Source organism: Sparassis crispa (assembly GCF_003851025.1).
Source record: "Sparassis crispa DNA, contig_000000F, whole genome shotgun sequence".
NCBI lineage: Eukaryota > Fungi > Basidiomycota > Agaricomycetes > Polyporales > Sparassidaceae > Sparassis > Sparassis crispa.
Genome location: NW_020939747.1, coordinates 1,323,824 through 1,350,793, shown reverse-complemented (window position 1 = coordinate 1,350,793; position 26,970 = coordinate 1,323,824). Strand labels below are relative to the sequence as shown.

Genomic DNA, 26,970 nt, shown 5'->3' with positions numbered 1-26,970 from the left:
TAGAATTGAAATAAATAATCTCCACTTGACACCTGCGTATCCACCACGAGACCCCACGAACAGGTTCCATTCAAAGGATGTTGACTTACGCCGAGATAGTAACCACTACACCGATGATACGTGCGCTAACGCCCCGGACACGCTCGGGACATCCTACTGGAAGATGGAATAAACTTCGTGCCGCTCAGGTGCCTGATCCGGTCTCCTGCACTCACCATCTGCACCAGTAGATTACGGTCAGGCCGCTGTTTTGTACCAACTGTACTTACCAACCTCCCCGTGGGTCGACTAGCATCGTCGAATGGCCTTCAGGTACGGTGCACTCGGTGGAAGATGGCATTAGTCCCGCTGCTTGGAGGACGGGCCTTGCGTTACGTGAGAGTCTCCCCTGCTTCCTTTCCTACTCCGTTCCGACACCGGACCTGCAGAGCGCGCTCCAAGAAACGCGTTTGTCTGTCTGGGAAGTGACCTGAAATAGAGCGGACCATGCCCTACCAACTCAGTATGTTGCATGCAGATGGCTGCCGAAAACGAGGATCATTGATATGACTGCACTGACACGTGGATGTCAATGGAAGTTGACCTGATAGTTGGCGGGGCACAGTTCCGCGTCTGTTGGTCCGGAAGGCAATAATTTCAGTTTTCCCTGCCTCATGGATGTCAGCCATATAAAAGCCGTCAACCTCTATTCTGTTCGTTCTCGGACCAACCTCCATGCCTTCTTCCTTCTGGCGTTTCGCACCCGCCTTCGCGCTGTTGGCTTCTAGAGTCCTCGCAGACAATCCCATCAGTCCTGGCTTCGCCTATGGTTCGGAGAAGGTTCGTGGTGTTAATCTTGGAGGCTGGCTTGTGCTCGAAGTGAGTCCGATGGCCAATTTCCGACGCGTCGTCGCCGACATTTGTTGGCCGCACAGCCCTGGATCACACCCAGCATCTTTGATAACACCGGAAACGAGAACATCGTTGACGAGTGGACCTTCTGCCTTTACCAGGACACCGCCACAGCCACCGGTGTCTTGCAAAACCACTGGAGCACTTGGATCACGGAGCAGGACCTGGCGGACATTGCAGCCGCGGGGTACGTCAAGTGTTCATCCGTTGTGGGCCTCTCTAACGTGTGATTTGACGAAATCGAATTCGCTCTGCCCACCTTTCCGATAGATTGAACCATGTTCGCATCCCAATTGGATATTGGGCGTTTGAAGTAGGCCCTGGGGAGCCTTACATTCAAGGACAGCTCCTGTATCTGCAGGACGCCGTAGCGTGGGCGGGGAACCAAGGTCTGAAGGTCATTGTCGACCTTCATGGCGCTCCAGGCAGCCAAAATGGGTGAGTAACCCCCCACACCTCGCACCTCGCATTCCGTGCCGCATACTGAGATTATGTGGGTAGATATGATAACTCGGGGGAGAGGCTGTCGTATCCCGGTTGGCAATCAAATTCGACGAACATCCAGAGGACGGATGCTGTCATTAAGACGATTATCTCATTGTTCGCTAACATACCAAATGTGGTCCCGATCGTCGCTCCCCTGAACGAGTCAGTGCCCCCGATTCAACACGTCTAACAGACCCTGATATGTCTTCCTTCACAGGCCTGCTGGATATTATGGCGATACCGTCCTCACGCCTCTCAGGCAGTACTATTACGATTCATATGGGAACATCAGGTATGTGATTTCTGTATCGCGTTCCGACGGAAGGATTCACTTGCGATTAGATACCCGTACGGAAATTCCCAAGAGAGCAACACCGTGGTTCTCCTCCACGACGCGTTCCAACCACTGAGGTGAGTCCATATGGCATTCAGTTTGGTCAGACTGTGACCAAAAGATCTTGGAATGTTACGCGTGCAGTTACTGGTCAGGCTTCCAGACGGCGCCAGGCTGGCAAGGGGTCGCAATGGACACGCACATCTATCAGATGTTCTCCGACTCGGTGGGTTTGTTCTATTCTTGGATCCCTGCATCTGACTTTCTGCGTCTATTTCTTGCTTATCAGGAAGTCGCGTATTCGGATGCGCAGCATATCTCGGCGGCTTGCGGGATGGCCTCCTCGCTCGCGAACTTCGATCTGTGGTTGATTGTCGGAGAGTGGACTGCCGCGTCGACTGACTGTGCGACTTACCTGAATGGACGCGGCATTGGTGCACGCTACGACGGGACATACTCTGGCTCGACATACGTTGGGAGCTGCTCGGGCCTGACGGGCGATGCGACGTCGTTCAGCAGCTCGTACATGACCTTCCTCTCGCAGTACTGGTCAGCCCAGGTGGGTGTCTCCATCTGATGAGTTGCGCGATATATTGACGATGGATATGTTCCTGTTGCATCCATCAGGTCGTCACTTGGGAAGCTAACACCTCCGGATGGGTTTATTGGACATGGAAGACGGAGAGCGCGGATGACTGGTCATACCAAGTCGGCCTACAGTACGGCTGGATACCCTCAAATGCCGCCAACGTCCCGTATCCCAATATCTGCTCGTGATTATCAGCACGGTGAAGGCGGCGACGCCTCGGGAAGGCCCTTGCTGAAGCACGTTCGTTGATTCCTCATTCCTGTCTTCCGCTCCTTGCGTGCTGGAGCGCGAGATGTCGATACCCGTGTGCGCATTCACGACTTATTTATTTAACGACCTTTCTTTATCATCATGTTCTCCTGTGATTCTCGCATGTACAGGATACATTGGGATAATCCATCTGTACTTGTTTCACGATGCAATATAATTCTGTTCACGAGGTACTAAGAGTGTATGCATACTGCTTGTAAGACAACACACATCGGCAAGTTATCGAGTAAAATTACAAGACGGGCGGAGAGTATTAATTCGTGAGCCTTGGGTTAGGGTTAGCCCAGGGTGCCAACATAAAAAAAGGCCTGCCCAGCCCGAGGGCCGAAGCAGGACAGGAAAATATTGAGACGGTGCATGAACCGAAGCTCACACAAACCGCAAGCTCCCTCTGAGGACAAGGTCGCCGTGCTATGAACGGACCCTACGGCCCACAAACCCTGGTACGTGAAGGGGCTTGTGCCATCAAGGTAAGTATGAAGTGAAACAGTGCTGGAGGCGGCCTTTTATAGATAGACAAAGGTGCGCACGGACCATGGGGCATGTCGATGTCACGTGCCTTTCCAAAGAGGCGTCTTTTTTATGGCATTTATAATTATCGAGAGCTGCTGCAATTGATCAGAAACGTCCACTCCTGCTGGAAGAGGATTAGGGAGGATTTTGAAACCAGTTCAGAGGCAGGCCCCGGGCATCTACCCTTTATAACCTGCTGGCAACGTGAGTACGCATCCACGGCCATAGGACTTCGAAAGCACCGCATCCCGTCTGATCTGCGCAGTTAACCGGAGTGCCGCCTAGTTAGTACCGCGGTGGGGGACCACGCGGGAATCCTAGGTGCTGTGGTTTCCATCATTTTGGAACTCTTTACCCATCTTTTTGATACACCGTTAAGGCTTGGAGGCTGTGAACGTTCCAAATTCTATCTTAGAGACATTCCGCTGTTTCTCCTGCGTGAATACGTTCATCTCCCATGGGCCAAGCTAATAAGGTTGACTACATCACCTTTCCTGTACTCAGCAGAACATACAGTACTCGTACTTCAGCATGTAGAGTGTATCCTTGCCTTCCCTACATTATATCTCCTCGCGTTCTGAGGCTGCGAGCGCCAGGCGGAGCGCGACGCGTCTGCTGAACGTGACCGTGTTCTCATTGGCTGACGTCTCGGACTACGGTACTACTAAGTACTGACAGTACTACTAAGTACTGACAGGCCTGTACGGTGTAAAGTTTACACAACTGACCGAGCGTTAGTACATGGCGTTGGGTAATCTACAATATTTGTATTGCACCCTGGCCTAGCTTTCACGACACTCAAATGACCGAGCAGCAGAATACTACTGTCTTTTTTTGGCCTCATATGATTATTGTCTCGGAGGAAGTAGCCCTATGGTAGACATTGCAGTATCGTAAGTACGCTCGAGTGTACTGTGGATTGGGATCAATGTAAACAAAGTGATGCTGCTGTCATGTCACCGAGAAATCTGCGAGTGATAACCTGTTTCACTTGACGTACTATGTAAGCGCACGACTCACACTACAACTTGGGACGTGAATCTGACCTAACCGTGTCGGACAGTATATAACAAATGCACGATGCGAGGCCATCCGGATTCTCCTGGAGAACCTGCTTATGGCATGAAGCTTAGTGCGTGCAGTAACGGTGATGTATGAGAAAGGCTTACAAGATGTCCGGCTTTAGGGACATATTGTACAGAAGCCATCTTCCGGGTTCCCAGGACCGATTCGTGGCAATACTTAGGGCTAGCATTAGGCAACGGGTGTGTTAGAGCTACTTCTGAAGAGACCGAAAGCAGAACAAAACTGACACAAAATCCGTTCTCTTTCCGAGAATGAAATGCACCGGAAATGCAGGATCCAGTGTAGCGAGTTGGTCCACAGCTTTGAAGTGGCAGTGGTTCTCGTCTGAATAGGCCACCTTTTCTTGCGGTCTCATACACTTGAGGGAAACCCTTGACACCTTCCCATCTTCCTCTGTGGTAATATCTCTCAGGCCATGTTCCTGTCAAAAAATGTCAATGCAGGCAGCATAGGACTATCGCGAGATGGCATGAACAAAGAAGAGCTCGAGGATTCTCGGATCCCAGATCTTCCACGGCAATCGCTTTCTGAAGAATCCTCTGGCTTCGTTCCGGTCGTCCCACGCGTCTCTCCTCCCGTCAATCATCTTCTGCGTGTTGGAGAGTCCAGCGCGCAGTTCCGTAAGGTGACTGTCAAATACAGGACGTGTTAATAGAGCAGGCTCAGCCAGGATGATGATTTTGTATGGAGGCTGAATGTCACTCGAGGAAGTTGTAGACATCATGCTATGCAAGAACGATTAGATTAGCACAGGGAAGATAAGGGGAAAGGAGAAAACTCGCAGGGCGGTAGCTCCGGAAGAGTGACCGACACCGACAACGTCATGTCCTGAGAGGTGGTCCGATTTGAGGAATGCCTGCAACGCAGTCGCCCACTCCTGCACCGCTGTGGCGCAGTGAGTGTTCAGCGACCATAATTCGAAGGTGTGTCATCCGTAACACTCACAAAGGCCTGTGGGTAGTACCTTCAGTATGGTATCATTCAAAACAGCTGATTCTCCATGGTTCCGCCAGTTGAAGGACCAAGCCTCGCCGACAATATGAGCATGAGTTACAGGATGTACGAGGTTGAGCAATGCTTCGCTCACTGGCTCCCAGAACTCCTCATCTGTATCGAGAAGGGTAAGTTATGAACAGTAAAAGAGACGCTAATGGGCACCAGCGCAGTGGGTGAAGACGAGAGAGAGGCCAGCTTCCGGTTTTCTGGGAGACATGTACCGCTTGCCGACGAGACGCAGCCCTGGATCTCGCGCACCTGGGTAGTAAAAGGCGACAGTGGACGTTTCAAATGTCGAAGACATCGTCGAGACGACTCAGACGGCGAACACAATCCAGCTGTATATATCAATCGTTATTTGACTCTCGTCATTAAAGAGCCCAGAGTGAAACGTCTCCGGATCTCCACTTCAAAGTTGTACAAATGTATGCTGGGGACGACCACGCAACGCGTCTCGCGCTTCATGGGCACCTTGAAGACAGTACGATCCCAGATAGGCCCATAGTTACAGCCTCTAGTTAGCGTGAGACTGTCTTCCTTTCTAATAGTTGCCAGAGACTTTCAGTTTCCGGGCCAGCTGAGGACTCGGACGCGAAAACGTGACCTTCACGCGCATCGCGTTGAATGGGCGCTAACCGGCTGTGGCTTTCCTCTGAACGTCGCCTCTTACCATTCCTGTCCACACAACCCATTCCTGAAACATATTCTAATCTGCTCAAATATTACAAGGATGTCTCACTCTGGTGAGATGCTGAGAACTTGATGTTTGTCAACGCATTTCTCTGACACCGGGGATGATGTCCATTCAGAATTGCCATCACCAAAGAGGCTGCGACTCTCTTCTCCAACATATGACGAACAATGTTGTCTCAGCCAGGAAGAAATTAAGGCATTTGACGACTACGAGAAGCGAATGACACAGAGCTCCTCTTCCATTCCCCAACCATCGCACGTTTCATTGCCTGGCTCTGGGAAGAGGAAAAGAGAGAAATCTATCCAGCAGGATCCTGAGGACAATGGCGACAGTGACGTGTCCCACGACAAGAGCGAATACGAATCTTCAGGTGCGTAAAACTTCCCAACGTTGATGAGTCTACATACTATGTTCTCTTTCAGCTAATTCGTTGTTGCAACGAGCAACCCACCCTCGTCGGGACGTGAGAACCCATCCATCGAACACAGAACCCAATGCAATTTCTTTATTTGCGTCTTCCGCTGAATTATCTGCTAAGGAAGATACTACGGCACCAATTTCTTTCACCGATCTTCCTGCTGCAGGAAGATCCTCAGGCGGATTCACGTCCGCAGCATTGCTCACTCCGCAGGAGCATCCGGCAACATCTCAGAAAGATACCAATAATGATGATATTGCTCATCGCACTACTACTGTAACCCCTGCGAAGCGCTCCGGGTTCGGGTTTGCCTCTGCACTAACCATGGCGTCAAATCCCCAGTTTGACTCTATTCCTTCATCATCCCCCGATGCCACCCCGGAGCCGGACTACTCTACTTGGTTCGAACCTTCAACAGTTCCAGAAACCGCGATGGTTGGCTTTCAGTCAGCGAAAGACATCAGTAAGTCCATGGCACCGTTGGAATGTGCAGCAGCAGGTTCTGCTGGCTGCCTTTCTGGGTTCAAATCCGGGCGCGATATATTTCTCAAGTCCTTTCAGCCGGAGCATGAAGAAGAATCGAGTAGCACGGTGCCCCTTAAAGCGAGCTTGCCAGGATTCACGTCCGTACGCCTACTGCCTGGTGTTAGTGGAACTCCCGCTGACCCATCCCTGAGCGAATGCACCTCTGGGCTCAGCGTCTTCAATCCAAATAGTTCGAATGGTACTAAGGGCAAAGCCCGAGCGAGCAACTGGACGGCTCCTTCAGCCGAAGCGTTGGCTCGTGCACAGCAGCTGATGAAGCGTTGGGAGCAGGAGATGGACAGCAAATCCACAGACGTAGCTCAGCCCGAGCAAGGGAAAGAGAACATACAGGGCGCACACCCCTCGGCGGCCTTCGAGACACCCTCGCGCCCGGCTCTACGCTCTGTGGAGAACGCGTTCTCCCCCGCGCAGCCACCTGAGAGTCCGAGTCCAGCAGGCGCAGAAATGGGGAAACCGTTGGCGCCAGCCAGCAGGATGGGCATCCAATCGAAGAACAAGATGTTCAAGTCCCCCCTCCTGATGCGGCCCCCACAGAAGGCGGCGTCGAGCATGCCCTTTGTGGCGCCGCTTCTCAACCCACAGGATCGGCCATCCGCCAAGCTCCCGGCTGCCTTCCCCGCTCTCTTACCTGCAGAAGCCTCTACGTCTGATCTCCCGAGTACTCCGGCTCCTCGTGCTAAAGCGCTAGGCTTAACGCCGCGGAGGCTGGGAGGTATGGCTGCGACAGGGAAGCCAAAGTTCTCCACGCCGTTTAAGCTTGGTATGAGACCTGGCGAGCCTGGAAGGTCACAGCTCGAGCAGTCCCACGCTAGAGAGAAAGAAGTGACAATAACCGTTGCGCCTATGCAACACGGCTCACCGTACTCCATTCGGCCCAAAAAGAAACAACACAAATTCTTCGACTTGGGTGAGCCTTTTCTTTCTCTGTATCGCGCACTGCTCATATCCCTTTCAGGTAAGCAGGTCTCGAGAGTATCACTGACAGCTACTGAGCTCTTCCCGCAAAAGTGGGCTGCAGATGAGCTTGCCAGCCACGGCATGTTCGTACCCACTTTCATCGTGTATGCTCCCATTAAACTGAACATCTTCCGTAGTGATGCGAAAGAGTTGGACACGATCACGCCCGGTCTGGCATTGTACTACTCTTTCCATGCTACATGGGACGCCCCAACTTCCACGCCTTCTGAGCCCGTCAGACTTGGTGCCGATGCGGCACTCGCCCGACTACTCGAACTGGGGTGCAAGCTTGTGACAAAGGAGTGGACCGACAACCACTGGGGCTTGATCCTGTGGAAGCTCGCCGGTATGGTCTGCATGAATCCAGAGCACGAAGATAACCCAGACGAGAGAAGGTGGTGCTTTGAGGAAGTTGTGAAGCAGCTGCTCTATAGGCAAGGAAACATTTCTACGCATCGCACGCACGTGCCACTCATACTGATCGACCCGTAGGTACGAGCGCGAGCTGCATGGTGGCACGCGGCCTCCGCTGCGGCTCATAACGACGCACGACGCGAACCCGTCGTGCCCTATGGTTCTCTGCGTGTCCAACGTACTGTGGTCCCCGGCAGGCCTGGCGGACGACGGCACACCCACCGAGCCATACCCCGAGCTGGAGGTGACAGATGGGTGGTACAGGCTGCGTGCCGTTGTCGACGCTCCGCTTGAGCGCGCGATCCGCCGAGGCAAAATTCGCGTCGGGAGAAAGATCGCGGTCGCCAGTGCTAGAGTACGAGCTCCAGTATAAACGTTCGCCCTAGAATGTCTGCTGACGGACCCGACAGCTCGTGTCAGAGCGCAAGGAGCCTGCAGAGATCTTGGAAGCGTACGACTCAATGACATTGCGGCTGTCTGGTAATTCGTGTAATCTAGCGCCTTGGCATGCGAGGCTGGGCTTTGTGAAAACCCCCTTCGTTGCTACGCTGGATAAACTGACATCTGACGGCGGAAATGTCACCCTTATGGACCTTGAAGTCATCAAAGTGAGTTCTGGCATATACACAGTTACCAGCAGCAGCTTAAGCTGCCGCACAGGCCTACCCCATCGCATACATAGAATTCATCCAGAGAGACGGAGAGATGGACCGCGAAGGCCCGTGGTGCGAGAAGGAGGAAGCGAGGCACCACCGGAACTGGGAGGTGCGTCGTGGTCGTCCCTATCCCTATTGCACGCTCAAATTTATTGCATGTACAGATACGCAGAGCAGTAGAGGAGGAGAAGCTCCAGAACGAACTCCAGAAGAAGATCACTCTCTACGAGCGATACGCCATTCGCGCGCAACTCCATGCAGGTGGATACAGGATTCATGAATGGGGTAAGCACACTCGACGGGAGGCAGGTGCTCGTAAACGTTGACTTGGAACTCGGATACGCTTGGCGTGTTTCTGCAGAAGGAGCACCAGACAACATCGCCGACCTCTATGAGGCCCTGGAAGATCGCGAGAATGCGAGCAAATTTATCGAAACACTTGACAGAGGCGACGCAGCATGGCTCGCGGAGCATATCCGCACGGAGAACGAGAGGCTGGAGGAAAATATGCGGGAGGAGGTCGAGAAACAGCTCGAGGTGCGCTACATCGCCCTTGTTCGTCTACTGCGTAGATGGTGCTGATGCTTCACCAGTCCATCTGCCCGCCCCGCACCGTGAAAAGCTTCCGCGTGGTCCTCATGCGCGACGCGCGCTGGGCGAAGCGGCAGCCGCTGCGCACCGTGCAGGTCACCGTGTGGGACGTGCTCTCGCTCACCTTTGAGGAGGGTGGCCGGCCGGGCCACTTTGCTCCAGGCCAGCAGTTCTTAGTGAGTCTCGCATTATCAGTATATGGTGGATCTCACGAATCCGTGCAGGTGTCGAATCTGATGCCAAGCCAGCCGGGTGCGTGGATGGGCGTCGAGCCCGACGCTGTGGTCTACCTCACCGCGCGGAGGGACGCCCGTTGGACCCCTGTGAAGCGGCCTACTCCCAGCCCGGCTGCGTACAGTCGACCATAATAGCCTGCTAAATTAGCTTACCATGCATACACTCGTTCTTGGAGGCATGCTCCACTGTATTACCTGGATGTTGTATTGCAATAGCTTTTGCGAAATACGTTATATCTTGTAGCAGTCAAAGCACAGCACGATCCGAAACCTCATCATTGCGTCTCCCGGCCGCCTCACGCCTCACGCGCCGCCGAGCCCGTACTTGCGCAGCACTCCGCGCCAGTCGCCGGTATCCTCGTGGCCCATGCAGATCACAGTCGCCTTCTTGGCGGACTCGGGGCTGAAGATGCGGGCAGCGATGCGGCGCAGCGACTCCGAAGTCACTTCGTCGATCCTGTCGCACATCTCCGATACGGGTACCTTGCGGTCGTGTACGAGGATCTGCAGGATCACAAGGGAGAACACAAATGACGTCAGGACGCCGATCCCGGCGCTCAGCGAGTGAAATGAGGATGCGAGGGACGCACCTGCCGCCCTAGGTCCTCGACCTCGACAGCACGGCTCTCAAGTGCCATCATGAGGCTTGACTTCAGCTGGTTCTTCGCGCGGGACAGCTCGACTCTGGACGTCGGCGTGTACAGCAGGAGGCTCAGCTGGTGCGCGAGGTGCGGAAGGATCTGCGAGGGTGAGTTGCCCTGGCGGCCCGCGGCGGGGAGGAACGACGCAAAGAGGCCGAACAGCGACGAGTCCGTGTAAATATGGTGGAACGACGCGCAGTGGTCGATCTGCGGGTAGTGGTTCAGGATGTGCGTGTACAGCCGCGAGTACATGCCCTTGCCCGGTCCGCCTGGGCACGAGGACTGATGTGAGTATATGCGGTTGTGTATGAGGATGGAAGAAGCGCACCTGCTGAGAAGCTCCCACCGCCGCCGAGTAGCACCTGCATCGTCGCGAGCGTGTAGACGTCATCATCATGGATGCCCACGCCCTCGAACGCTAGATATACGTGGTTGAACTCCGACGTCCGGTTGCGGATGAATCGGTGTCCGCCTGTATACGTCGAATACAAACCCGGCGTCAAGTTCAGCATCGAATTCGGCGGTGCCGGCTCCGCGCCAATGACAGAGGACAGAGGGTACAAATACGACGCAGCACGGGTGAGGGACTTGTACAGGGATGGGGAGGACGACGGTAGGAGCTGCGAGGGCACCGGCTGTGGAGGCGAGTTCGGGCGGGAGGAGACCGTCTGCGGCTGTGGGGCTGGCGCCGGGACGTACTTTAGCGACGAAAAGTGGTTCTCCGCGAGCTCGACGAGCTCCTCGTGCGGCATGCCTGCGCCCGCGATGACCATACGCTCTGGGCGGTACCACTCCTGCATGAACGCGCGCATGGTCGGCTCGTCGATGAGGTCGATGCGCTCATCGGGGCACAGGAGCGGGTTCCCGAGGGTTTTCCCATCGTAGGCGACCTCGTGGAGGACCTCAGGTAGGATCATCTCGGGCTTGGCGCTGACCTCACGGAGCTCGTAGCGAGCGGCCTCGCGCTGGGCGGCAAGCTCCTCGGGGAGAAAAGAGGGATTAAGAACGGTGTCGGCGATGAGGGACATGGCAAGGGGAGTGCCTTTGTGAAAATGGGAGGATTGGTACATGATGGACTCGCGCGAGGAGGAGCACATAATCTGGCCGCCCAGCTTGTCTATGGCAGAGGACATTTCGGCGTCGGAGCGCAGGCTGGTCGTCTGACATGGATTGGTGAGTGTATTGCTGAAATAAACGGAGGGACATACTTTGAAAGCCATACGGTCGAGAAAATGGCTGACTCCTGACGTCGCAGGGGACTCATAACGAGAGCCTGTGTCGACATAGAGGCCGACGGAGGAAAAGTACCCAGGAGTGGATTCTGTTGCCACACGGATTTTATTGGGTAAGGTTGTAATCTGTACAGGTGAATTTGAGATGGTGGAAAAGTCACGGAGATGTCTGCGCCTGAGTCCGCTACGCAGGAGTGAAGTTGGTGGCCTCTTCATTGCCGTTTCAGTCAAAGGCGCATAGGCGGGACCGTCGAGCGTACAAGCATTAGCAAGTCAGGTGGCTGGGTAAAAAAAGGAAAACGGATTGCAGAATAACCAAAGGCCTCAGCGTGGTTCGAACACGCGACCGCACGATAACATATTGTATGTCTCAATTACTGCAATCGTGTGCTCTACCACTGAGCTATAAGGCCACCGTGTGCTTGGTGAGAAGGTAATATTATGAGGCATTTCCACAGCTAGACCCGTGAGCGGCGAGACGGTTAAGTGAAGAGCGGACGACGAGGACGGTCTCTGGTGCGATGAGCTTCACGAACGCGTCAGGCCTGTTGTCTCCTCAGTTCTGGGGCCCAGTCACCGCAACCCTCGATTGGTGCGAGGTCAGTTCTTTTCTCCTTTCCGCCTCATCTGCTCAACCTCTCCGCCCCAGGCAAACTACCAATTTTCCCGCTACGTCGCCGAGGCAGCCAACACCTTCTCAAACATCTTTACCATCGCTCTCGCCCTCTACGCTGCCATACAGGCTCGCACCGAGCAACTGCCCCCCCGCTACCTCGTCGGCTACGCGGTCTGTCACTTATCCTTCGCTGCACTGCGCCACACTGACCCGCCAACCTGTCCGTCGGGCGCATAACCAGGGTTTCGCGCTCGTTGGCATCGGTAGCTTCATTTTCCATGCTACCCTTCTCTTTGAGGCCCAGCTCGCCGACGAGCTCCCCATGGTCTACGTCGCGAGCTACTGCTTTGCCATCCTCTTCGATAGCGCCCCCGGCTACAGCCTTCGCAACTTTCGCGCCCTCCGCGTCTACCTCGCCATGATCGCCTTCAACGTCGTCTTCACCTGGTCATAGTACGCGTTCCTCCCCTCTACCCCCGCACTCCAACCTCTGCCCGGGTTCCTCCCGCGCTTACGAGTCTCTGCTGACTGCTGATGCTATACCCGCGCAGCTACCTCTACCGCAACCCGGTCTACCACCAGTTAGTGTTCGCCACGCTCCTGCTCGGCATCATCGCCCGCACCGTCGTCCTCCTGCGCAACCCTGACATCTCCCAGCGCGTGCCCCCACAGGCCAAGTCCACGACCGCCCGCCTCTTCCGGTGGGGCGCCGCCACGTTCGCGCTCGGTTTCTTCGTCTGGAACTTGGATAATATCTTCTGCGACACGGTCACGGGATGGAAGCATAGTATCGGCTGGCCCGTGGCATTCATATTGGAAGGTGCGTGTCTCGTTGCACACGCGACGTGCACGGAGTGGTTGATGTTCGGGCTTCAGGTCATTCGTGGTGGCATATCCTGACGGTCAGTTGGTGCATCTGATGATGCACGATGCGTCTAACCTCTCAGACAGGCCACGGGCACGTACCTGATGCTGATTGGAAACACCTGTGAGCCCAAACAGTCGTTTTCTGTCTCTTTTTGCCCTGACTTCGTTCTGTAGACTTGTAAGTGGCGGCGGAAGCGGTATATCTCACCTTTGACGTGCACGCTCATTTACACCGTTCTTGCAGTACCCTCTGCATAAAAGATGACTACCGCAACTTCGTCATCAAGCCCGTCCTGGGCATCCCCAGCATCCAGCGAGTCGCCAAGAGCAAGGCGCAATAACTGCCGCACGACTCCCGCACGCCGCAGCCCATTACGGCGAGGCGGGCATTACAGGCTGCATAAATGTCAATTGAATCCTCACGAGTCACGACAAGTTACAACACGCTACAACTATATTCGTAGAACTTACATGTCTTGCTAACGCGCTGTCTCTGAGCTGTGCTGCGCCTCTTATACGCAATAATAGTTCCCTTGGATACTTCCGAGTTGGAAGTGTTGCGGATCGTTCGTGGGTGCGAGGGATTCCACATTGCGATGGAGAACCAGTGGACAATAATGTGCGAGTAATGATGTGTGATATCGTTGTCCGGCAGCGCGTATGCGAAGCTATGAGTAGGGGTGCGGTCGTCAGTAATTACTGTCGGCGAGGAAGATAAGTGGCAACACCGACGAAACACGCCGCAGAACTCGCCTTTTGTAAGTTAATAATACAGTGGTAGAGTGCATCCCCTATAGTGGCTCGCCGACCGTCCACTTGACGAATTCCACCACCTCCACACCGGTCCCCTCCTCTCCCTCCTCCGCTACATCGTGTTCCCTCGCCCACTTGTCCAAGAACGCGCGCACGCCCAGATCGCTTCCTTCCCCGCCCCACATTGCAAACGGCTGCGCGTACAGCGCCGCCTCAGGCTCCTGTCCTTCCCGCACCCGCACGCTCTCCGTGGGGAACCCGATGATCTGGCGACCAAGCGCGCCCATGAGCTTCTCGAGGTCAGCCTGGAATCCCGGGGCAGCGAGAACCGCAGAGACCCGCGAAGACTTGAGCGCAGCGAGCGCGAGGCACCCGATGCGGCCCTGGGTGTTGTCACCCACAGACGGGTGCGCGCGCGCGGCGACGCGGAGCGCGAGCTGGGAGTCCGCGCGGGGGTCGTACAGCACGCTGTGCGCGCGGCGCAGCGCGACCTTCTCGCCGACACGGCCGATGAGGTCCTGGATCGCCGCGGCGACGGTCCCGCTCGGCGCTGGGGTGGACGCGCCGGTGTCGCGGGCGAGGAGCGGGGCGCCGAGGAGGGTGTCGAGCGGAACGGGCTGCGCGCCGGGTGCGTCGGCGAGGAAGGCGGCGGTGTGCGCGATGTCAGCGAGGAGCGTGCCGAAGAGATCGTTGCGCGCGACGAAGTCGGTCTCGCAGCTGAGCTCGACGAGCGCGGCGCGCACGCTGCCGGGCGCGCCGGGAGCGAGGACCGCGGCGCCGATGAGCCCGTCCGACGCGATGCGGTTGGCGACCTTGGCGGCCTTTTTGGCGGCCTTGGTGGCACGGTTAGATCTGAGCCAGTCAACTGCGTCGGGGATGTGGCGGTTGGAGGCGAGGAGGGCTTCCGCGGCTTGGGTCGGGGAGACCTTGTCGCCGACGACGCTGCGGAGCGCGGCGACGAGCTCCGCGAGCGGGGTCCTGGGCGGTGCGGTCGAGTAGAGGCGGGCGGCGGCGACGACGGGGAGGGCTCTGTGGGCGACGAGGAGGCCTCTGCGGACAGCGAGGTCGGCTCTGCGGGCGGCGAGGTCGAACATGGCGGCGCGTCCAGAGTTTTTGCGCACGCCGATCAAATCTGAGTCCGCGCCATTTCTCTTTTGGGCAACTCCTCCCGCCCTTCGCTCCGACCAAGCTTACGCTCGTCTACTCAAAAGTACAATACCCCCCGCCATGGCGTCTTTTCCATTCAAGTTGCCGTCCATAATCCCCCAGGACCTCCAGTTCATCCACGAACTTGTCGGCGAGATCACTGGGACACCGCCGCCGAAACCGGCTGCTCCGCCAGACATACCACACGACCAGGAGGGCATAGAGAGCTCCGACAGTGATACTGATAGCGAGAAGGAGGTCGAGGCAGATATTCTCAATGGACTTGACGAGGAGGGGACGTCAGATAGCCCTGCTATGTACGTTATTTCCGCGCAACCCGAAGGCTAAGTCTCACAGAGCTTGTCTGAATTTTATTAGACCTGTGCCGTCGGTATCTACTAGCGACTCCGACACCTCTGATTCTGACGTTGAGTCTGAACGTCCACGGCCTGCGCGCAGCACGGCCCCCAGGCCGGAAGAGCTCGACCTCGACGAGGAGGAGTCAGGTCCCGCTGTGACTGCCGATGCGCAGCTCAAGACAAAAAACGAGATCGCAGAGCCTGAGATCATCATCCCCTCTGTGGAAGAGGTCGGCCCGCAGGAGGTCCTCGAGCGCGTCGGCGAGGTGATGAGCATCGTGGACAAGGTCGTTATTGTTAGAGGCTCGGCGTCCGAGATCGCCAACAGGGCGTCGGAGAGAGCCCTCGACTCCGATACTCTTCTTGTCTTCGAGGACAGGAAGGTGCTCGGCTACGTGAGAAGCCAATTATTTGCTCGTCGTGCCTAGTTCTCATCTCGCCTGCATAGATTTACGAGACATTTGGTCCCACAAATCAACCTCTCTACCAGGTGCGGTTCAACCAGAAATATCCGCTTGACCCAGAGAAGGTGCAAGTCTCCCGCGCGGTCTTCCACGTTCCCGAGCGCAGTCACTTCGTCTTCGTCAGACAGCTGCAGCGGCTGAAGGGTAGCGATGCCAGTAATGTCAACGACGAAGAGCCCGCTGATGACGAGATCGAATTTTCCGACGACGAGCAGGAGGCCGCCCACAAGCGTGCCGCCACGCAAAGGTCTGCCTGCCGCCCTTTTCTACCTTCCCGCTTCGTTCTTACTAATTGGTCGTGTTTTCTTAATTTACCCCCAGGCGTGAGCAGTCGCGAGGGCGCTCCCAGTCCGTGCTGTCCTCTCGACAGCCAACACCCACGCCCTCCCAGATGCGCGACCAAGACATGGTCGACGACCTCTATGGCGCCAGCCCTTACGACGAGCCAGGCACTTATAACGACATGGACTTCGGCGCAGGACCCTCCCGTCCAGCGCCAATACCCTACGACGACCCGTACTCGGACAGCTACGGCATGGAAGAGCCACAGCCCTCCTTCACCGCTCCTCCCGAAGTCTCTGATAGTCGGAGCACGATCGAGCCGCGGTCCCCCGAGCGATCTGACGGCGGTAGCTCGTTTGGCGAGACCGACCGCAGTTCCCCGCGAGGACGTGGCCGCGGGCGCAAGAAGGACGGTGCGCGCGGCGGGCCTGCATATACCGATGTCCGCGAAGAGCGCGGGCGGGGGTGGGGACGGGGACGGGGCCATGCGCGCGACCGTGCGGGGCGCCGGGGCGAGCGCGGGCGAGGACGCGGAAGGGGCAGCGGTCGGGGTTGGCCGGGGCCCAGTCACCAGCATGCGTACGCGGAGGACCGCGAGCGCAGACAACGCTCGCTGTCCCCGACGTCCCTTGCGATCGCGCGGGCGACGGGGCAGTATGCCGACGGGACCACCGTGCCGCCTGATGCGCTCCCACCGCCGCCGCCAGCTGCTGCACCGCCGCCCGCGGTGCAGGAGGGCGGGTGGTACCCACCGCCTCAGCCTCAGCAGTACCCCGCGTATCCCAGTCCGCCTCAACGTCAACATCAGCAACAGCAACAGCATCAACAGTTTGATTCTCCGTTTACGTATCAGAACCAGTATGTGCAGCCGCATATCAACCCGCGGTTCGCGTCTGCGTTTGGCTGGGACGTGGGCTTCGCGCAGAGCGCCCAGTACGCGCCGCCGTATGGCCAAGGACATGGCTATGGCGATGTGGGTTATGGAGGAGGTGGGCAGCCATCTGGCAGCTGGAGCGATGAGTGGACTGTCGCGGGTGGCAACTCGTCCGCTGGCCGTGGAGACCCTCAGAATGGAGGGAGCTCTGGGCCGTGAGTTACAGTACTTCAGAAGCGACGTAAATTTTTATTTCTTGATCATGAAGACATTTGAAGGAAGAGTTATATTTTGCAAATCCCGCTGGCGACCGAGCGTCTATGGTGCACCGCCACTGGCGTTGAGTCGAAGAAGGCGATGGCCCCGGAAAATCCCAAAATGGTAAGAGTGGTTGAGCAAGAAAGTTGACAATTATACTGGAGAGCAGCTGCAGGTCGGGCCACCGACGGCCTCTTTGTCTTCCCAAGGTCTCTTCCCTCGTGCACGCCCTGTCTCCCCTCACCCACCGCTCTTTTACCTCGGTTTTTCCTGTACCACACTCATGTCGAACGGCAAGGTCGCTAAAGCCCTCAAAATTCCTTCAGAGAAGGCGGCGGGCAAGCGGCGGGCCTCAGCGGTACCGCCCCCGCCAGAAGGCCACAGCGAGACCGACAAGTCGGTGGCACCGACCTCTGCGCAGGGCTCTCCGACGAAAGCAGGCATGCAGACCCGCCAGAAGCGCGTTCTCCCGTCGCGCTCGCGGAGGGGCGGACCCGGGGTGGGGGCCTGCGACACGGACGTGATGATCCTGGACACGATGCGGCGGAGACGTACGTCGCGCACGCGCCATCACCCAGCTTTGCATACTGACGTTGGTGGTGGACACAGTCGAGGGCGAGCCCCTCATTCCTGCCGGGACGCGCTTTCTGCTGACCACCAACTCCGCGCTGGTGCCGTCCTCGTCTGGCGCGGATCCAGGCCAGCTCGAGATCAACGCCCAGGCGTTTGGGCGGTATTTCGACCGCCCCGAGGTGCGCCGCGCGTACAGGACGCAGCAGCTCATCCAGACGCCCGAGTTCACTCAGCTGCCCGACGACGCGCACGTCGGGGGCCGCTTCCGCCCGCGCGGCTCAGAAGACGTTCGTCTCCCTCGTTCTCTCCCTCGCGCCATGTACACATGCTCACGGATTCCCCGGCGGCCCCGCGTCGCGCTGGCGCCCGCCTCTGCAGGAGTCGGCAGACACGTCGGACGCCGCGTACGAGAAGCGGCATCGCAAGTACGAGACCTTCGAGAAACGCGTGCGCCTCCGCGAGAAGGAGCAATTGAAACACGAACAGTACAAGCTGAAAGAGCGTATCGAGCAGCTGCGCGCGATGGACGCCTCCGCGTTCCTTGCCCTTTCCGAGTCAGACTTTTCCGACGCGCCACCGCCCATACCTCACGACGCTATAGAACTTGATGACGAGTTTGGCATTTCGCACGCACACGGTAGCCCTGCGCACATAGAGGGAGAGAGGCGGAGGAAGGAGATGCTGGACGTCGCGTTGGGGCTGGAGGAGCGGTATCATACCTTGCTGCCTCCCGATCGGAGATGGCTGGAGAAGAAGGCAGCCATGCAGGGGAGTGTCAGCTTATCGGTCGAGCCTGAGCCCGAGCTCGAGCCCGTTGCAAAGCTCGAGCCAGATTCGTCTGAGGAGGAAGACCAACTGGCGGGTGACGACGAACCAGAGCGGGAGGTAGAGGTTCTCCACCCTCAGCGCCATGACGAGGACGGTGAGTCCGAAGTAGACTTCGAGGAGCGCGATCGTGAACGCTCGAAGACGCTCAAGCTTAGAATCAAGTTCCCTCCAAAATTCAGACCCACCGAACCACCAGGCGTATCCACGAAGCAGATCACCCTCTCGCCTTATCTGAAAGGCTCACTGGTGGGAAAGACAGAGATTCACACTGTCACCAAATCTCTTGGCCCAAAACGCGTTCGCGCGGCAAGTGGAAAATTTCTACCAAAGAACAAGCCTGTACATGACGCCGGGACGGGCAAGCCACATCTCCGCAAGCGCCTTCGCACAGACAGTTCTGCCTCTACTGGGCAAATGTCTCCATTCCTCCGGAGAGGAGAGCCAGGCGAGTCGGTATCCGCTGGCCCTCGCCGAATGGCCGGCCATGCTTCGCCAGCTGCCTCGAAGCCTTACGCGTCTCACACCCATACGAGACACCACGAGCGCCCTCCGTGTCAACTGGTGCTCGCGGCCGAGCGCAATGCGGTTGCGCCGTTGGCGCGCAAGACGCAGCGGCATGTCACCGCCTTTGGGACGCGGGTTCCTCCAGAGATTGAGGAGGTGAGGGACTACCAGATCCCCGACTGGGTGCTCCCCAGTGATGAAAGCGGAGACGGGTGGAGCGAGGTCGGGGGTCGTGCTTCTTCGTACACAGCTGCAGAGGATCATGCATCGGTCGTCGGCTCCAGCATTGCGGTCAGCAATCTCGTCACGACGGTCGACTCGCCGCCACCAAAGGAGCTCCTACTTGTAGACGATCAGGATGACCCTGGTTGGACCGTACTACAAGACGATTGAGATATTTATTCTGTCTTATTATAATTCACTTCTTGGGTCACCTCCTGGTTAGTGCTTGTATTTTTTCACGCAGATTCATCAAAGTAGTGTGTAACTTACATTTTAAGTAGTAAGTAGTAAGTACTCAGGCTATTATAACCACGTATGAGCAGATACCTCTACGGAGATGGTCCAGCGTTCACCTCATTCACAATCAGCTTTTGTACTATCCCAAGTGCGTTCCGCCTCATCCTCGGGCCTGCTTCTGTCTTGCGAGCCATGACGAGTTGTGCGATACCAAGAGGAGTGCGCTGCTCTGGCTCGTTGAGCCCTTGGATCTGGGGAAGATACCGAGAGTAGTCGCCTCCGGAGTTTTCCAGGGTGCGCTGGACGCGGAGGGCCATCGAGGGGGACATGGTGGGGCGAACTTTGGCTCTAGGTGTGGGAAGGGATCGCTGGGCAGGAGGTGACTCCGTCTGAAGCTCTAATGCAGCGACCCGAGGGGCAGTGGACCGTTGCGCTGCAGAGGGAGCACCGAACAGTTTATCCAAGTCGGTCGTTTGGATCTCCATGGACCCAGCAGGTGCCTTGGTATGTGACGGTTTGTCTCTCCCGGCCTTCCGCACCTTCCCCCGTACCTCTTTCGCCTCTTCTACTGCCTCTGCATGAACTCGCTGGTCGGCCTGGCGTTGGCGCGCACCCGGTGGACGAGCCTCGCTGCGTGAAGGCTTTGTGTGCACCTCCTCCACCTTATCCTTCGTAGCGCCCTCCCATTGTCTCCTCGTGTCGGCGGTCACCCGTGTTCCATAGCTGTTGAGCTTGTGCGAACCACCCCTTGCATTGACTGCGATCGCACTGGAAGCTGGGGAGGCCTGGCCCTCCGGCTGTTTCGCACGGGACTCTGCCTTCGCCTGCGCCAATCGACGAGCGAGGGAGCCGCCAAACTCGTCCACCCCCAGCCAGCTTATGTCCGGCCTTGCGCTGTTCAAGCGTGTGCCCAAGCGTGAACTCGCATTATTTTTGAGTGAGCCGAGTTTCAGGGCCTCCGCTATAAATTGAGACGTTGGCTAGGGATCAGAAGCAAAAAAAAGCAACAGAGGAGGAGTAAATGCTCACGAATGAGGATGTTCCCAAAGCTGCCTGCTATAGGGATTGAACGCTTGCGATGCGGTATGCTGTTAGTCTGTCCGTCCGCCGACGACTCCGAGGCAAGGGAAGAGTTCGAGCGCGCAGCAACAGGCTTGAGACCGGGCGATGAGCGGGCCAAACTGCACTGACAAGAGGCCGTTAATGATGGTCGGGCTAACATCACAAAGCAGGACAACGAAGGATGGCCGGTGCACGTCGACGTCGTCGTGGTCGTTGTGCAATGTGCATGAGCGCGTCGTCGAATATTCGCTGTCCCGATCATCCACGTGCTCGGACTTAGCGGTACGCGTCCTGCGGCAGTAACGACTCGGAAACTTACGTTCTCTTCTCTGCTTTCATTTCTGGGCTCGTACTGGAATATGGGTCGTCTTATAGGCCGACTCTTCGTTGGGTTCACGTTGTGTCTGATCTGTTTCATCGCGTACTCGGCGCAGATCTTCATAATATGGCCATGGTACGGCCACGAGCTCTCCATTGAACTGCTTGTTCTATTGGTTCCATTCAAGTATGTATGGAGCAGTCATCATCTACCTAAACTTTGTCTCATAATTTGCTGCGTAAAGTCTGCTCGTAGGGATGTTGCTATGGAACTATTACCTCTGTGTGGTGACAGATCCTGGCAGGGTACCACCAGCGTGGGTTCGTTCGTGATGCCTACGCGCGCTCGCGAAATACGTGCTAAGCATCGTCCTTAAAAGCAACCTGACCTGCAGGATGGCGACGGTTATGAAGTGAAGAAAAACACGCGAGGACCCCGATATTGTCGCACATGCGAGAGCTACAAGCCTCCTCGCGCACACCATTGCAAGCAATGCAAAAGGTATTTCAATACTTTCGAAGCCGTATCATGGTAACAGAATAGAGATCTGCGGTGTTCAGGTGTATACTGCGTATGGGTAAGTGGTAGCCCCTTCGTACTCATCGTGACACTCATCCCGACGCTCACAGATCACCACTGTCCATGGGTAAATAACTGTATTGGCCATTTCAACTATGGCCATTTCCTGCGCTTCCTATTCTACGTCGATATCGCGTGCTCATATCATGCCGCGATGGTCACTCGTAGAGTGTATGTCGCTTCCGTGGGCAATTATTTTGTTCGTCTCCAGTGCATGTACTATACCAATGCTGGGTACTGAATTCTTGTTCGAAGGATTACCTGAGCGGAACTGAGCTCATTTTTATTATTTTGAACTATGTCACCTGCTTGCCAGTGCTGCTTGCAGTCGGTGGATTCAGGTTTGTTAGTCTGCTAGCTACAAACGCCCGATTGCTCACCATGGTCGTGCAGTCTCTATCACCTATATTCTCTCCTAGGCAACAGTACCACGATAGAAGGATGGGAGAAGGACAAGGCTGCTACCCTTGTCAGGCACGGCAAAATCCGGGAGGTAGGTTTCTACCACACAACTGTGATAAATTCCTGCTAATTTGCCTACCAGATCAAGTTTCCTTACGTGGGTCTACCAATTCCGATGTTTATGTGAAGAGCGACCTTGACGTTGTTCTACGTTGTAGAACCTCGGCATGCGACTTAACGTTGAATCCGTGCTTGGAGCCAATCCTCTTCTGTGGTGTTGGCCGACCGTCACTCCCGGAACAGGACTGAAATACCAGCTTGCGTACGGAGACGGTAAGTGGATCGAACTTACTGCGAAGAGGAACAACGACGGGTACGGCGTGGATCACGGCTACGGCCATGCAGTGCCAGAGCCGTGATCAGATAAATTTGAGCCCCTCTCAGGTGTGCAACTATCACGATACCATTACTATGTAAGCACTCATGCATTACCTGTTTACAGTCCTCTTTCGCAGTGTCTTATCCGTCGGTGGTTCAATGCTAACGTTCTTGTACAGACTCAACCGCGGAGGCATGGCCACCACAAGATCCAAATAGAACATATACATACCCAGAGCCCGACCAGAACCATAAATTCAGCCTCCCCTCCACTCCATGGACATACGAAAACGGCACACTCAATCCGAACCTTCAGCCGTCCAACCCGCGCCTCCGCTCCTCCTCCACCCGCCGCAGAAAGCCCAAAGGTCCCGGATACTCTTCACTGCCACCATACCATCCAGACTTCCACGAGGCTCAAGACGACGACGCGTACTCCGCCTCAGCGTCTTCCGCGGGAGGCGAGAGCGATGGGGAGCAGGAGCAGGGCCTGGGCGAGGATCCCCACCATATGTACGGGTCCTTCAGCGGTGTTCGCGTGCGGAGGGGCTCGGAGGGGTATGAGGTGCAATCCGCCGACAGGGACAAGATTATGCGCAGGTTCCTGGAATGCCAAACGCGTGAACCTGGGAGGTACCAGCGCTATGTACCGGAGCCTCCAAGTGAGTCGGAGACGGACGAGGAGGCTACACTGTCCCACAAGGAAGAATAATCTATGCATACTATCTATCAGAATGAACGATTGCCCACGGGATTCTGCATCATTAATTTATACGCATGTGTACTTCGGAATATTCGCATAATATCGATAATGTGTTTTCACACTCGCTCACTTGCAAATGGAAAGGCCAGGAAAGCATCTGGTTCCACGGAGTCAACGGAAGTAGATTGATACCACTAGAGTAGGCCCGAGAGCATAACAAGTTACAAAGCTATAAACTGCAAACCGGAGGATTAACCGCGAGATATTAGACCCGATCCGAAAGAGCCCACCAATGGTATATAATGCTCTCAGATCACTCTCTCCAAGTACACCTTCCACACCATCCCACCCTTCACCCCTACCTCTAGCACGTTCGAGCCGACAGTGAGGTCGACGTCCCACTCGTCCTTCTGTTCTGCTATTTCACTCACCGGAAGCCCGCCCAACCGTACCTCACACTCCTCGTGTGGACGAGCTGGCTTCGCAGGCGCCTTTCCTTTCGCCTTGCTCTTGGCAGTGTCGGCGACCTTCGGAGGCGTAGTGTCTGTCTTGGGAGCCTTCTTCCGTGGGCGGCCTCTACCGCGCTTGACCTTCGGCTCTTCCTCTTCCTCCTCTTCTTCCTCCATTTCCACATCCTTTCGCTCATCGTCGCTGCTCTCCTCCTCTTCCTCTCCACGGGGCAACAGCCTCACGCCGGAGACATACACCGCTGTCTCTCTGAATCCGAGACGTACAGCCCAGGTCTTCACGCCCTCGGCATAATCGAGGTCGAACCGCCGCCCCAGCGGTTTAGTGGTCAGGCACACGCACTTCAGCTGGCGGTTGTTCTGAGGTATAGAAGGCGCAACGGGCTGCGACGTCGCCGCGAGCGCTGGGGTAACAGCTGTAGTGCTCGGAACGGATGAAGTCGACGCAACTGCACTAAGAGAAGGTGCACTAGGCTGATGGTATGTCGCGTTGGGGTAGTGTGTCGAATATGCGGAGGGGTAGGGTGAGGGCTGGCTGAAGGTAGCTGGCTGTAGTGTCCCGGCACCAAGAGACGGTGCTGGGACCTTAGGCTTGACATGTAACGGAGCATGTGCGGGGGCTGAGGACATAGGCTGATTGGGCGGAGAGGCTGCAGATGCCAACGGAGTCGATACCTTCGGAGGGATAGTCGGAGATCCGGCGGCTTCAGCAAGCCCTTTAGTTGGAGGTGCATGATGCGGATGGAGGCGCAGAACTCCTGTGGAAGACGAAGCAGCTATTGGAGTCGGCGCAGTGGCTGTCTGCGCTGTAGGTACCGATGTGCTCGAACTAGCCGCGGGCATCTTCAGCCTAATCTTTGGATGCACTTCTGCACCAGGTGCGTAAGCTGGAATCAAGAACGGTGCTGGTAAATCCGACATTAGCTGGCGGAAGGTGTTCTGAGGTTCAAAGTTAAATCAGTATGCAAGAGCTGCGATTCGAAAGTGGCCAAGAAACACACTCGAAGTACCACTGCATCCTCCCATATTGGCGTGTGCTCTTGGTTGAATTCCAAAGCGTTGGAGAAGACAAGCTCGACGTCATTGGCAAAGTCCGTGGCAGTGTGGTACTCCTTACGCTTAAGGTGTTTCTAAAGAGCGGTAAGCTGAGCAGGCCATCCATATCACACGGCTGTTGGGTACGTACGAAAATGGCTTCAATGCACTGGGGTCGTTTGATCATCTTGTAATATATCGGCCATTGCTTCCTGTTGGGAAGCTCCAAGAATTCCACCGAAAGAACTCGGCCACTGACCGAAACATGTAAGAATTGTTTACTTCAATGCCGAAGAAAGGACGCACTCATCATCGGTCTTCTCTACCAACTTCTGCAGTCGTGTTTTCAGCAGTCTATTCATATTAGGGACCTTCTTCTTCTTTCCGCCTTCATCTTCAAAACCTCCACCACCACCACCACTACCAGGGCCGTCTTCACCATCTTCTGCAGCATCTTCTGTGGTACCCGTCATCTTGGCGTATTCTTTGGTGGCCAATTTCTATGGCGATACGACGTAAGTCACAGACGCCCGACCGGGTAGACGAAGTGAACGAGGTATAGATGAAAAGCTCACATGAAGATGCTTTGCATCCTTCCATATCTGACTCTCCCTGATGTTGTACCGTTTCGCGTTGCGAAAACAGGTCTCAAAATCCTGCTTGATATCTTCCAAGGATGTGTATGCCCCTGCATCAAGCTGCGATTTGATATCATCGAGAGCTATTGGACGCTTGATCTGGAGGTAATAGTCTGGATATTGTCGCTTGGAAGGTAGACGCAAGAAGTCGACAGAGAGAGTACGGCCTCTGCACAGATATCCAGGAAGTAATGTGCCATTTCGTGGAGAAGAAAGGACGCAGAGAGACCGTAAAGAGTAAGCATCGGGGAAGCAGATTGAACTTAGTCTACAGCGGTGAAGCTGAAATAGTCACGCACTCCTTGTTCACCGCGTCCTTCACGACCTGCCACAACCTCGTTCCCTTCTCCTTCACTGCCTCTGGGTCCTCCTTCACTGCCCCAGCTGCCGTCGCATCGCTTTTACCGTTGGCTGTCTTGTCGGCTGATGTTGTATGTTCTTCTCCTGGAGCGGTGGCCTCCTTCCGCCGCTTGGCGCGTGGAGCGTCGATGTCGACGCCCGCGGCGGCAAGATGACTTGCTTCCCTCTTCGACATTGCTCGAAGGACGACCGCACCGTCCGGGATGGTTCTTCAGTCGATGTGGACAGTAGCTGGCCTAGGGATTGTCGCCTCTCGATATCTGACGGCCTGTACTTTCGCTCATTCAACTTCGTCACTGAACCTCGCGTTCCATATACGGCCAATTCACGTGATGCGACGCGTCTTGGCGCCGATCAGATACTAGGCGCGTGCGTGGCATTCAGTGGCGCATCCACCGAGAACTACATATTGCAGAGGTAGCAAACACTAAACGTTGACCGTACAACTCTCGATGAGAATGGAGACGAAGCAAGGCATTATCAGGTTAGTCCTTTGGGCAGTAAGTACTCCTTGTTCTGCCCTCATCAACTTCGCCAATGTGGTAGCACCGAATCTCGTCAAGACAATGAGCCAGTGCGACATCGCTCGCTGTACATCCTAGACGATACAGTAGTGATTCGTGTATGTGGTCTGTATACTTCCAGCTTCCACTGGCCGATGCGATCTACAGGTGGAGGATACCCTCTATAGGGTGCATCGTTATTTCCTCAAGCGGCATTCTTCTGTGTTTGCAGGATTGTTCGATCTACCTCCATGTCCCGATAAACCAGTGGAAGGTTCGGGTGACGAAACCCCGATACATCTTCAGCAAGTGGCCAGCATTGATTTTGAACGACTTCTGTCCTTGTTCTATCCGAGGTAAGACTCGATCCTCGCTGAAGCTGGACTACAATCCCCAACGTGTACCTTCCAGTACTAATGCTGACTACATCGATCTATGCAGGAATGTCCAGAATGGCGACCTCGCCACCGTAGACGAGTGGACGTCTGTTCTCGCTCTAGCCAGCAAATTCGGGTTTGATGAATTCCGTGAGCTTGCAGTTGCACGCCTGTCGCAGATTGCGACCCCCGTCGATCGCATAATGCTGTCGCGCGCCTACGACATGACTGGTTGGCTTATTCCTGCGTACGCTGAGCTATGCAAACGTGATGAATCTCTTACCCTTCAGGAGGGTCTGCGCTTGGGAATGAAAGATGTTATTATGTTGTCCCACATTCGTCAAACCATCAGAAGGGGTAGTTACTTGACAAGTATCAGGATGTCTGACAGCGATATCCTTACATATATTGACCAGCAGCTAAAATTATAATTTTTGTAATGCCATGTACTCACAACTGGATGGTTGATGTTGGTCGATGCAGGCGCAAGGCACAACAGCTCTTTGAGCATGAGTACTTGAGTCTGCATGATGATGATTTTTAGCTCGGACAATCCTACATATAATTTCATCTTCACTTGCAACGAGAGATTCATACTGATTAATGGTCCATTA

At 55.7% G+C, this 26,970-nt stretch overlaps 12 protein-coding genes and 2 non-coding genes across 14 annotated transcripts; 8 read left to right on the top strand and 6 right to left on the bottom strand.

The window, feature by feature from the left end:
* Nucleotides 1-714: 714 nt before the first annotated feature.
* Nucleotides 715-2,488, top strand: SCP_0104550 (Glucan 1,3-beta-glucosidase; the record flags this gene model as incomplete). The annotated part of the gene is made up of 9 exons (XM_027752687.1): nucleotides 715-858; nucleotides 915-1,078; nucleotides 1,162-1,329; nucleotides 1,393-1,539; nucleotides 1,595-1,669; nucleotides 1,720-1,788; nucleotides 1,856-1,937; nucleotides 2,001-2,270; nucleotides 2,339-2,488. The coding sequence occupies 9 exons, from the start codon at nucleotides 715-717 to the stop codon at nucleotides 2,486-2,488; spliced, it is 1,269 nt and encodes a 422-aa protein (XP_027608488.1).
* Nucleotides 2,489-3,301: 813 nt separating this feature from the next.
* Nucleotides 3,302-3,412, top strand: SCP_r0104540 (the record flags this gene model as incomplete). Its single annotated transcript, XR_003546561.1, has 1 exon — nucleotides 3,302-3,412. It is a non-coding gene; the product is annotated as a 5S ribosomal RNA (ribosomal RNA).
* Nucleotides 3,413-4,623: 1,211 nt separating this feature from the next.
* SCP_0104530 (hypothetical protein) lies at nucleotides 4,624-5,469 on the bottom strand (the record flags this gene model as incomplete). Its single annotated transcript, XM_027752686.1, has 5 exons — nucleotides 4,624-4,894; nucleotides 4,952-5,054; nucleotides 5,115-5,196; nucleotides 5,257-5,276; nucleotides 5,328-5,469. 5 exons carry the CDS (start codon nucleotides 5,467-5,469, stop codon nucleotides 4,624-4,626), a joined length of 618 nt encoding a protein of 205 aa, XP_027608487.1.
* A 426-nt stretch (nucleotides 5,470-5,895) lies between these two features.
* SCP_0104520 (hypothetical protein) lies at nucleotides 5,896-8,272 on the top strand (the record flags this gene model as incomplete). Its single annotated transcript, XM_027752685.1, has 4 exons — nucleotides 5,896-5,908; nucleotides 5,975-6,229; nucleotides 6,282-7,730; nucleotides 7,779-8,272. The coding sequence occupies 4 exons, from the start codon at nucleotides 5,896-5,898 to the stop codon at nucleotides 8,270-8,272; spliced, it is 2,211 nt and encodes a 736-aa protein (XP_027608486.1).
* Nucleotides 8,273-8,351: 79 nt separating this feature from the next.
* SCP_0104510 (hypothetical protein) lies at nucleotides 8,352-9,809 on the top strand (the record flags this gene model as incomplete). Its single annotated transcript, XM_027752684.1, has 7 exons — nucleotides 8,352-8,549; nucleotides 8,605-8,802; nucleotides 8,855-8,959; nucleotides 9,015-9,135; nucleotides 9,212-9,387; nucleotides 9,444-9,617; nucleotides 9,666-9,809. 7 exons carry the CDS (start codon nucleotides 8,352-8,354, stop codon nucleotides 9,807-9,809), a joined length of 1,116 nt encoding a protein of 371 aa, XP_027608485.1.
* Nucleotides 9,810-9,980: 171 nt separating this feature from the next.
* On the bottom strand, nucleotides 9,981-11,766 carry SCP_0104500 (Mitochondrial-processing peptidase subunit alpha; the record flags this gene model as incomplete). The annotated part of the gene is made up of 4 exons (XM_027752683.1): nucleotides 9,981-10,181; nucleotides 10,268-10,587; nucleotides 10,647-11,478; nucleotides 11,527-11,766. The coding sequence occupies 4 exons, from the start codon at nucleotides 11,764-11,766 to the stop codon at nucleotides 9,981-9,983; spliced, it is 1,593 nt and encodes a 530-aa protein (XP_027608484.1).
* Nucleotides 11,767-11,869: 103 nt separating this feature from the next.
* On the bottom strand, nucleotides 11,870-11,963 carry SCP_t0104490. The gene is made up of 2 exons: nucleotides 11,928-11,963; nucleotides 11,870-11,905 (listed from the first exon to the last, which is right to left on the bottom strand). It is a non-coding gene; the product is annotated as a tRNA-Cys (tRNA).
* A 108-nt stretch (nucleotides 11,964-12,071) lies between these two features.
* Nucleotides 12,072-13,374, top strand: SCP_0104480 (Alkaline ceramidase YDC1; the record flags this gene model as incomplete). Its single annotated transcript, XM_027752682.1, has 8 exons — nucleotides 12,072-12,149; nucleotides 12,200-12,337; nucleotides 12,408-12,619; nucleotides 12,718-12,986; nucleotides 13,043-13,068; nucleotides 13,118-13,154; nucleotides 13,208-13,211; nucleotides 13,278-13,374. 8 exons carry the CDS (start codon nucleotides 12,072-12,074, stop codon nucleotides 13,372-13,374), a joined length of 861 nt encoding a protein of 286 aa, XP_027608483.1.
* A 450-nt stretch (nucleotides 13,375-13,824) lies between these two features.
* On the bottom strand, nucleotides 13,825-14,880 carry SCP_0104470 (Elongation factor Ts, mitochondrial 2; the record flags this gene model as incomplete). The annotated part of the gene is made up of 1 exon (XM_027752681.1): nucleotides 13,825-14,880. The coding sequence occupies one exon, from the start codon at nucleotides 14,878-14,880 to the stop codon at nucleotides 13,825-13,827; it is 1,056 nt and encodes a 351-aa protein (XP_027608482.1).
* A 133-nt stretch (nucleotides 14,881-15,013) lies between these two features.
* Nucleotides 15,014-19,467, top strand: SCP_0104460 (hypothetical protein; the record flags this gene model as incomplete). The annotated part of the gene is made up of 8 exons (XM_027752680.1): nucleotides 15,014-15,249; nucleotides 15,311-15,686; nucleotides 15,740-16,002; nucleotides 16,077-17,126; nucleotides 17,190-17,292; nucleotides 17,345-17,720; nucleotides 17,779-18,029; nucleotides 18,121-19,467. 8 exons carry the CDS (start codon nucleotides 15,014-15,016, stop codon nucleotides 19,465-19,467), a joined length of 4,002 nt encoding a protein of 1,333 aa, XP_027608481.1.
* A 102-nt stretch (nucleotides 19,468-19,569) lies between these two features.
* On the bottom strand, nucleotides 19,570-20,755 carry SCP_0104450 (hypothetical protein; the record flags this gene model as incomplete). The annotated part of the gene is made up of 3 exons (XM_027752679.1): nucleotides 19,570-19,596; nucleotides 19,650-20,494; nucleotides 20,563-20,755. The coding sequence occupies 3 exons, from the start codon at nucleotides 20,753-20,755 to the stop codon at nucleotides 19,570-19,572; spliced, it is 1,065 nt and encodes a 354-aa protein (XP_027608480.1).
* Nucleotides 20,756-20,954: 199 nt separating this feature from the next.
* Nucleotides 20,955-22,985, top strand: SCP_0104440 (Palmitoyltransferase PFA4; the record flags this gene model as incomplete). The annotated part of the gene is made up of 10 exons (XM_027752678.1): nucleotides 20,955-21,100; nucleotides 21,159-21,234; nucleotides 21,294-21,415; nucleotides 21,475-21,491; nucleotides 21,544-21,692; nucleotides 21,749-21,834; nucleotides 21,887-21,986; nucleotides 22,038-22,052; nucleotides 22,114-22,228; nucleotides 22,453-22,985. The coding sequence occupies 10 exons, from the start codon at nucleotides 20,955-20,957 to the stop codon at nucleotides 22,983-22,985; spliced, it is 1,359 nt and encodes a 452-aa protein (XP_027608479.1).
* A 299-nt stretch (nucleotides 22,986-23,284) lies between these two features.
* SCP_0104430 (Protein polybromo-1) lies at nucleotides 23,285-25,651 on the bottom strand (the record flags this gene model as incomplete). Its single annotated transcript, XM_027752677.1, has 6 exons — nucleotides 23,285-24,382; nucleotides 24,445-24,573; nucleotides 24,630-24,732; nucleotides 24,785-24,978; nucleotides 25,054-25,285; nucleotides 25,416-25,651. 6 exons carry the CDS (start codon nucleotides 25,649-25,651, stop codon nucleotides 23,285-23,287), a joined length of 1,992 nt encoding a protein of 663 aa, XP_027608478.1.
* Nucleotides 25,652-25,928: 277 nt separating this feature from the next.
* Nucleotides 25,929-26,787, top strand: SCP_0104420 (hypothetical protein; the record flags this gene model as incomplete). Its single annotated transcript, XM_027752676.1, has 4 exons — nucleotides 25,929-25,960; nucleotides 26,023-26,098; nucleotides 26,148-26,335; nucleotides 26,421-26,787. The coding sequence occupies 4 exons, from the start codon at nucleotides 25,929-25,931 to the stop codon at nucleotides 26,785-26,787; spliced, it is 663 nt and encodes a 220-aa protein (XP_027608477.1).
* Between the last annotated feature and the right edge of the window lie 183 nt (nucleotides 26,788-26,970).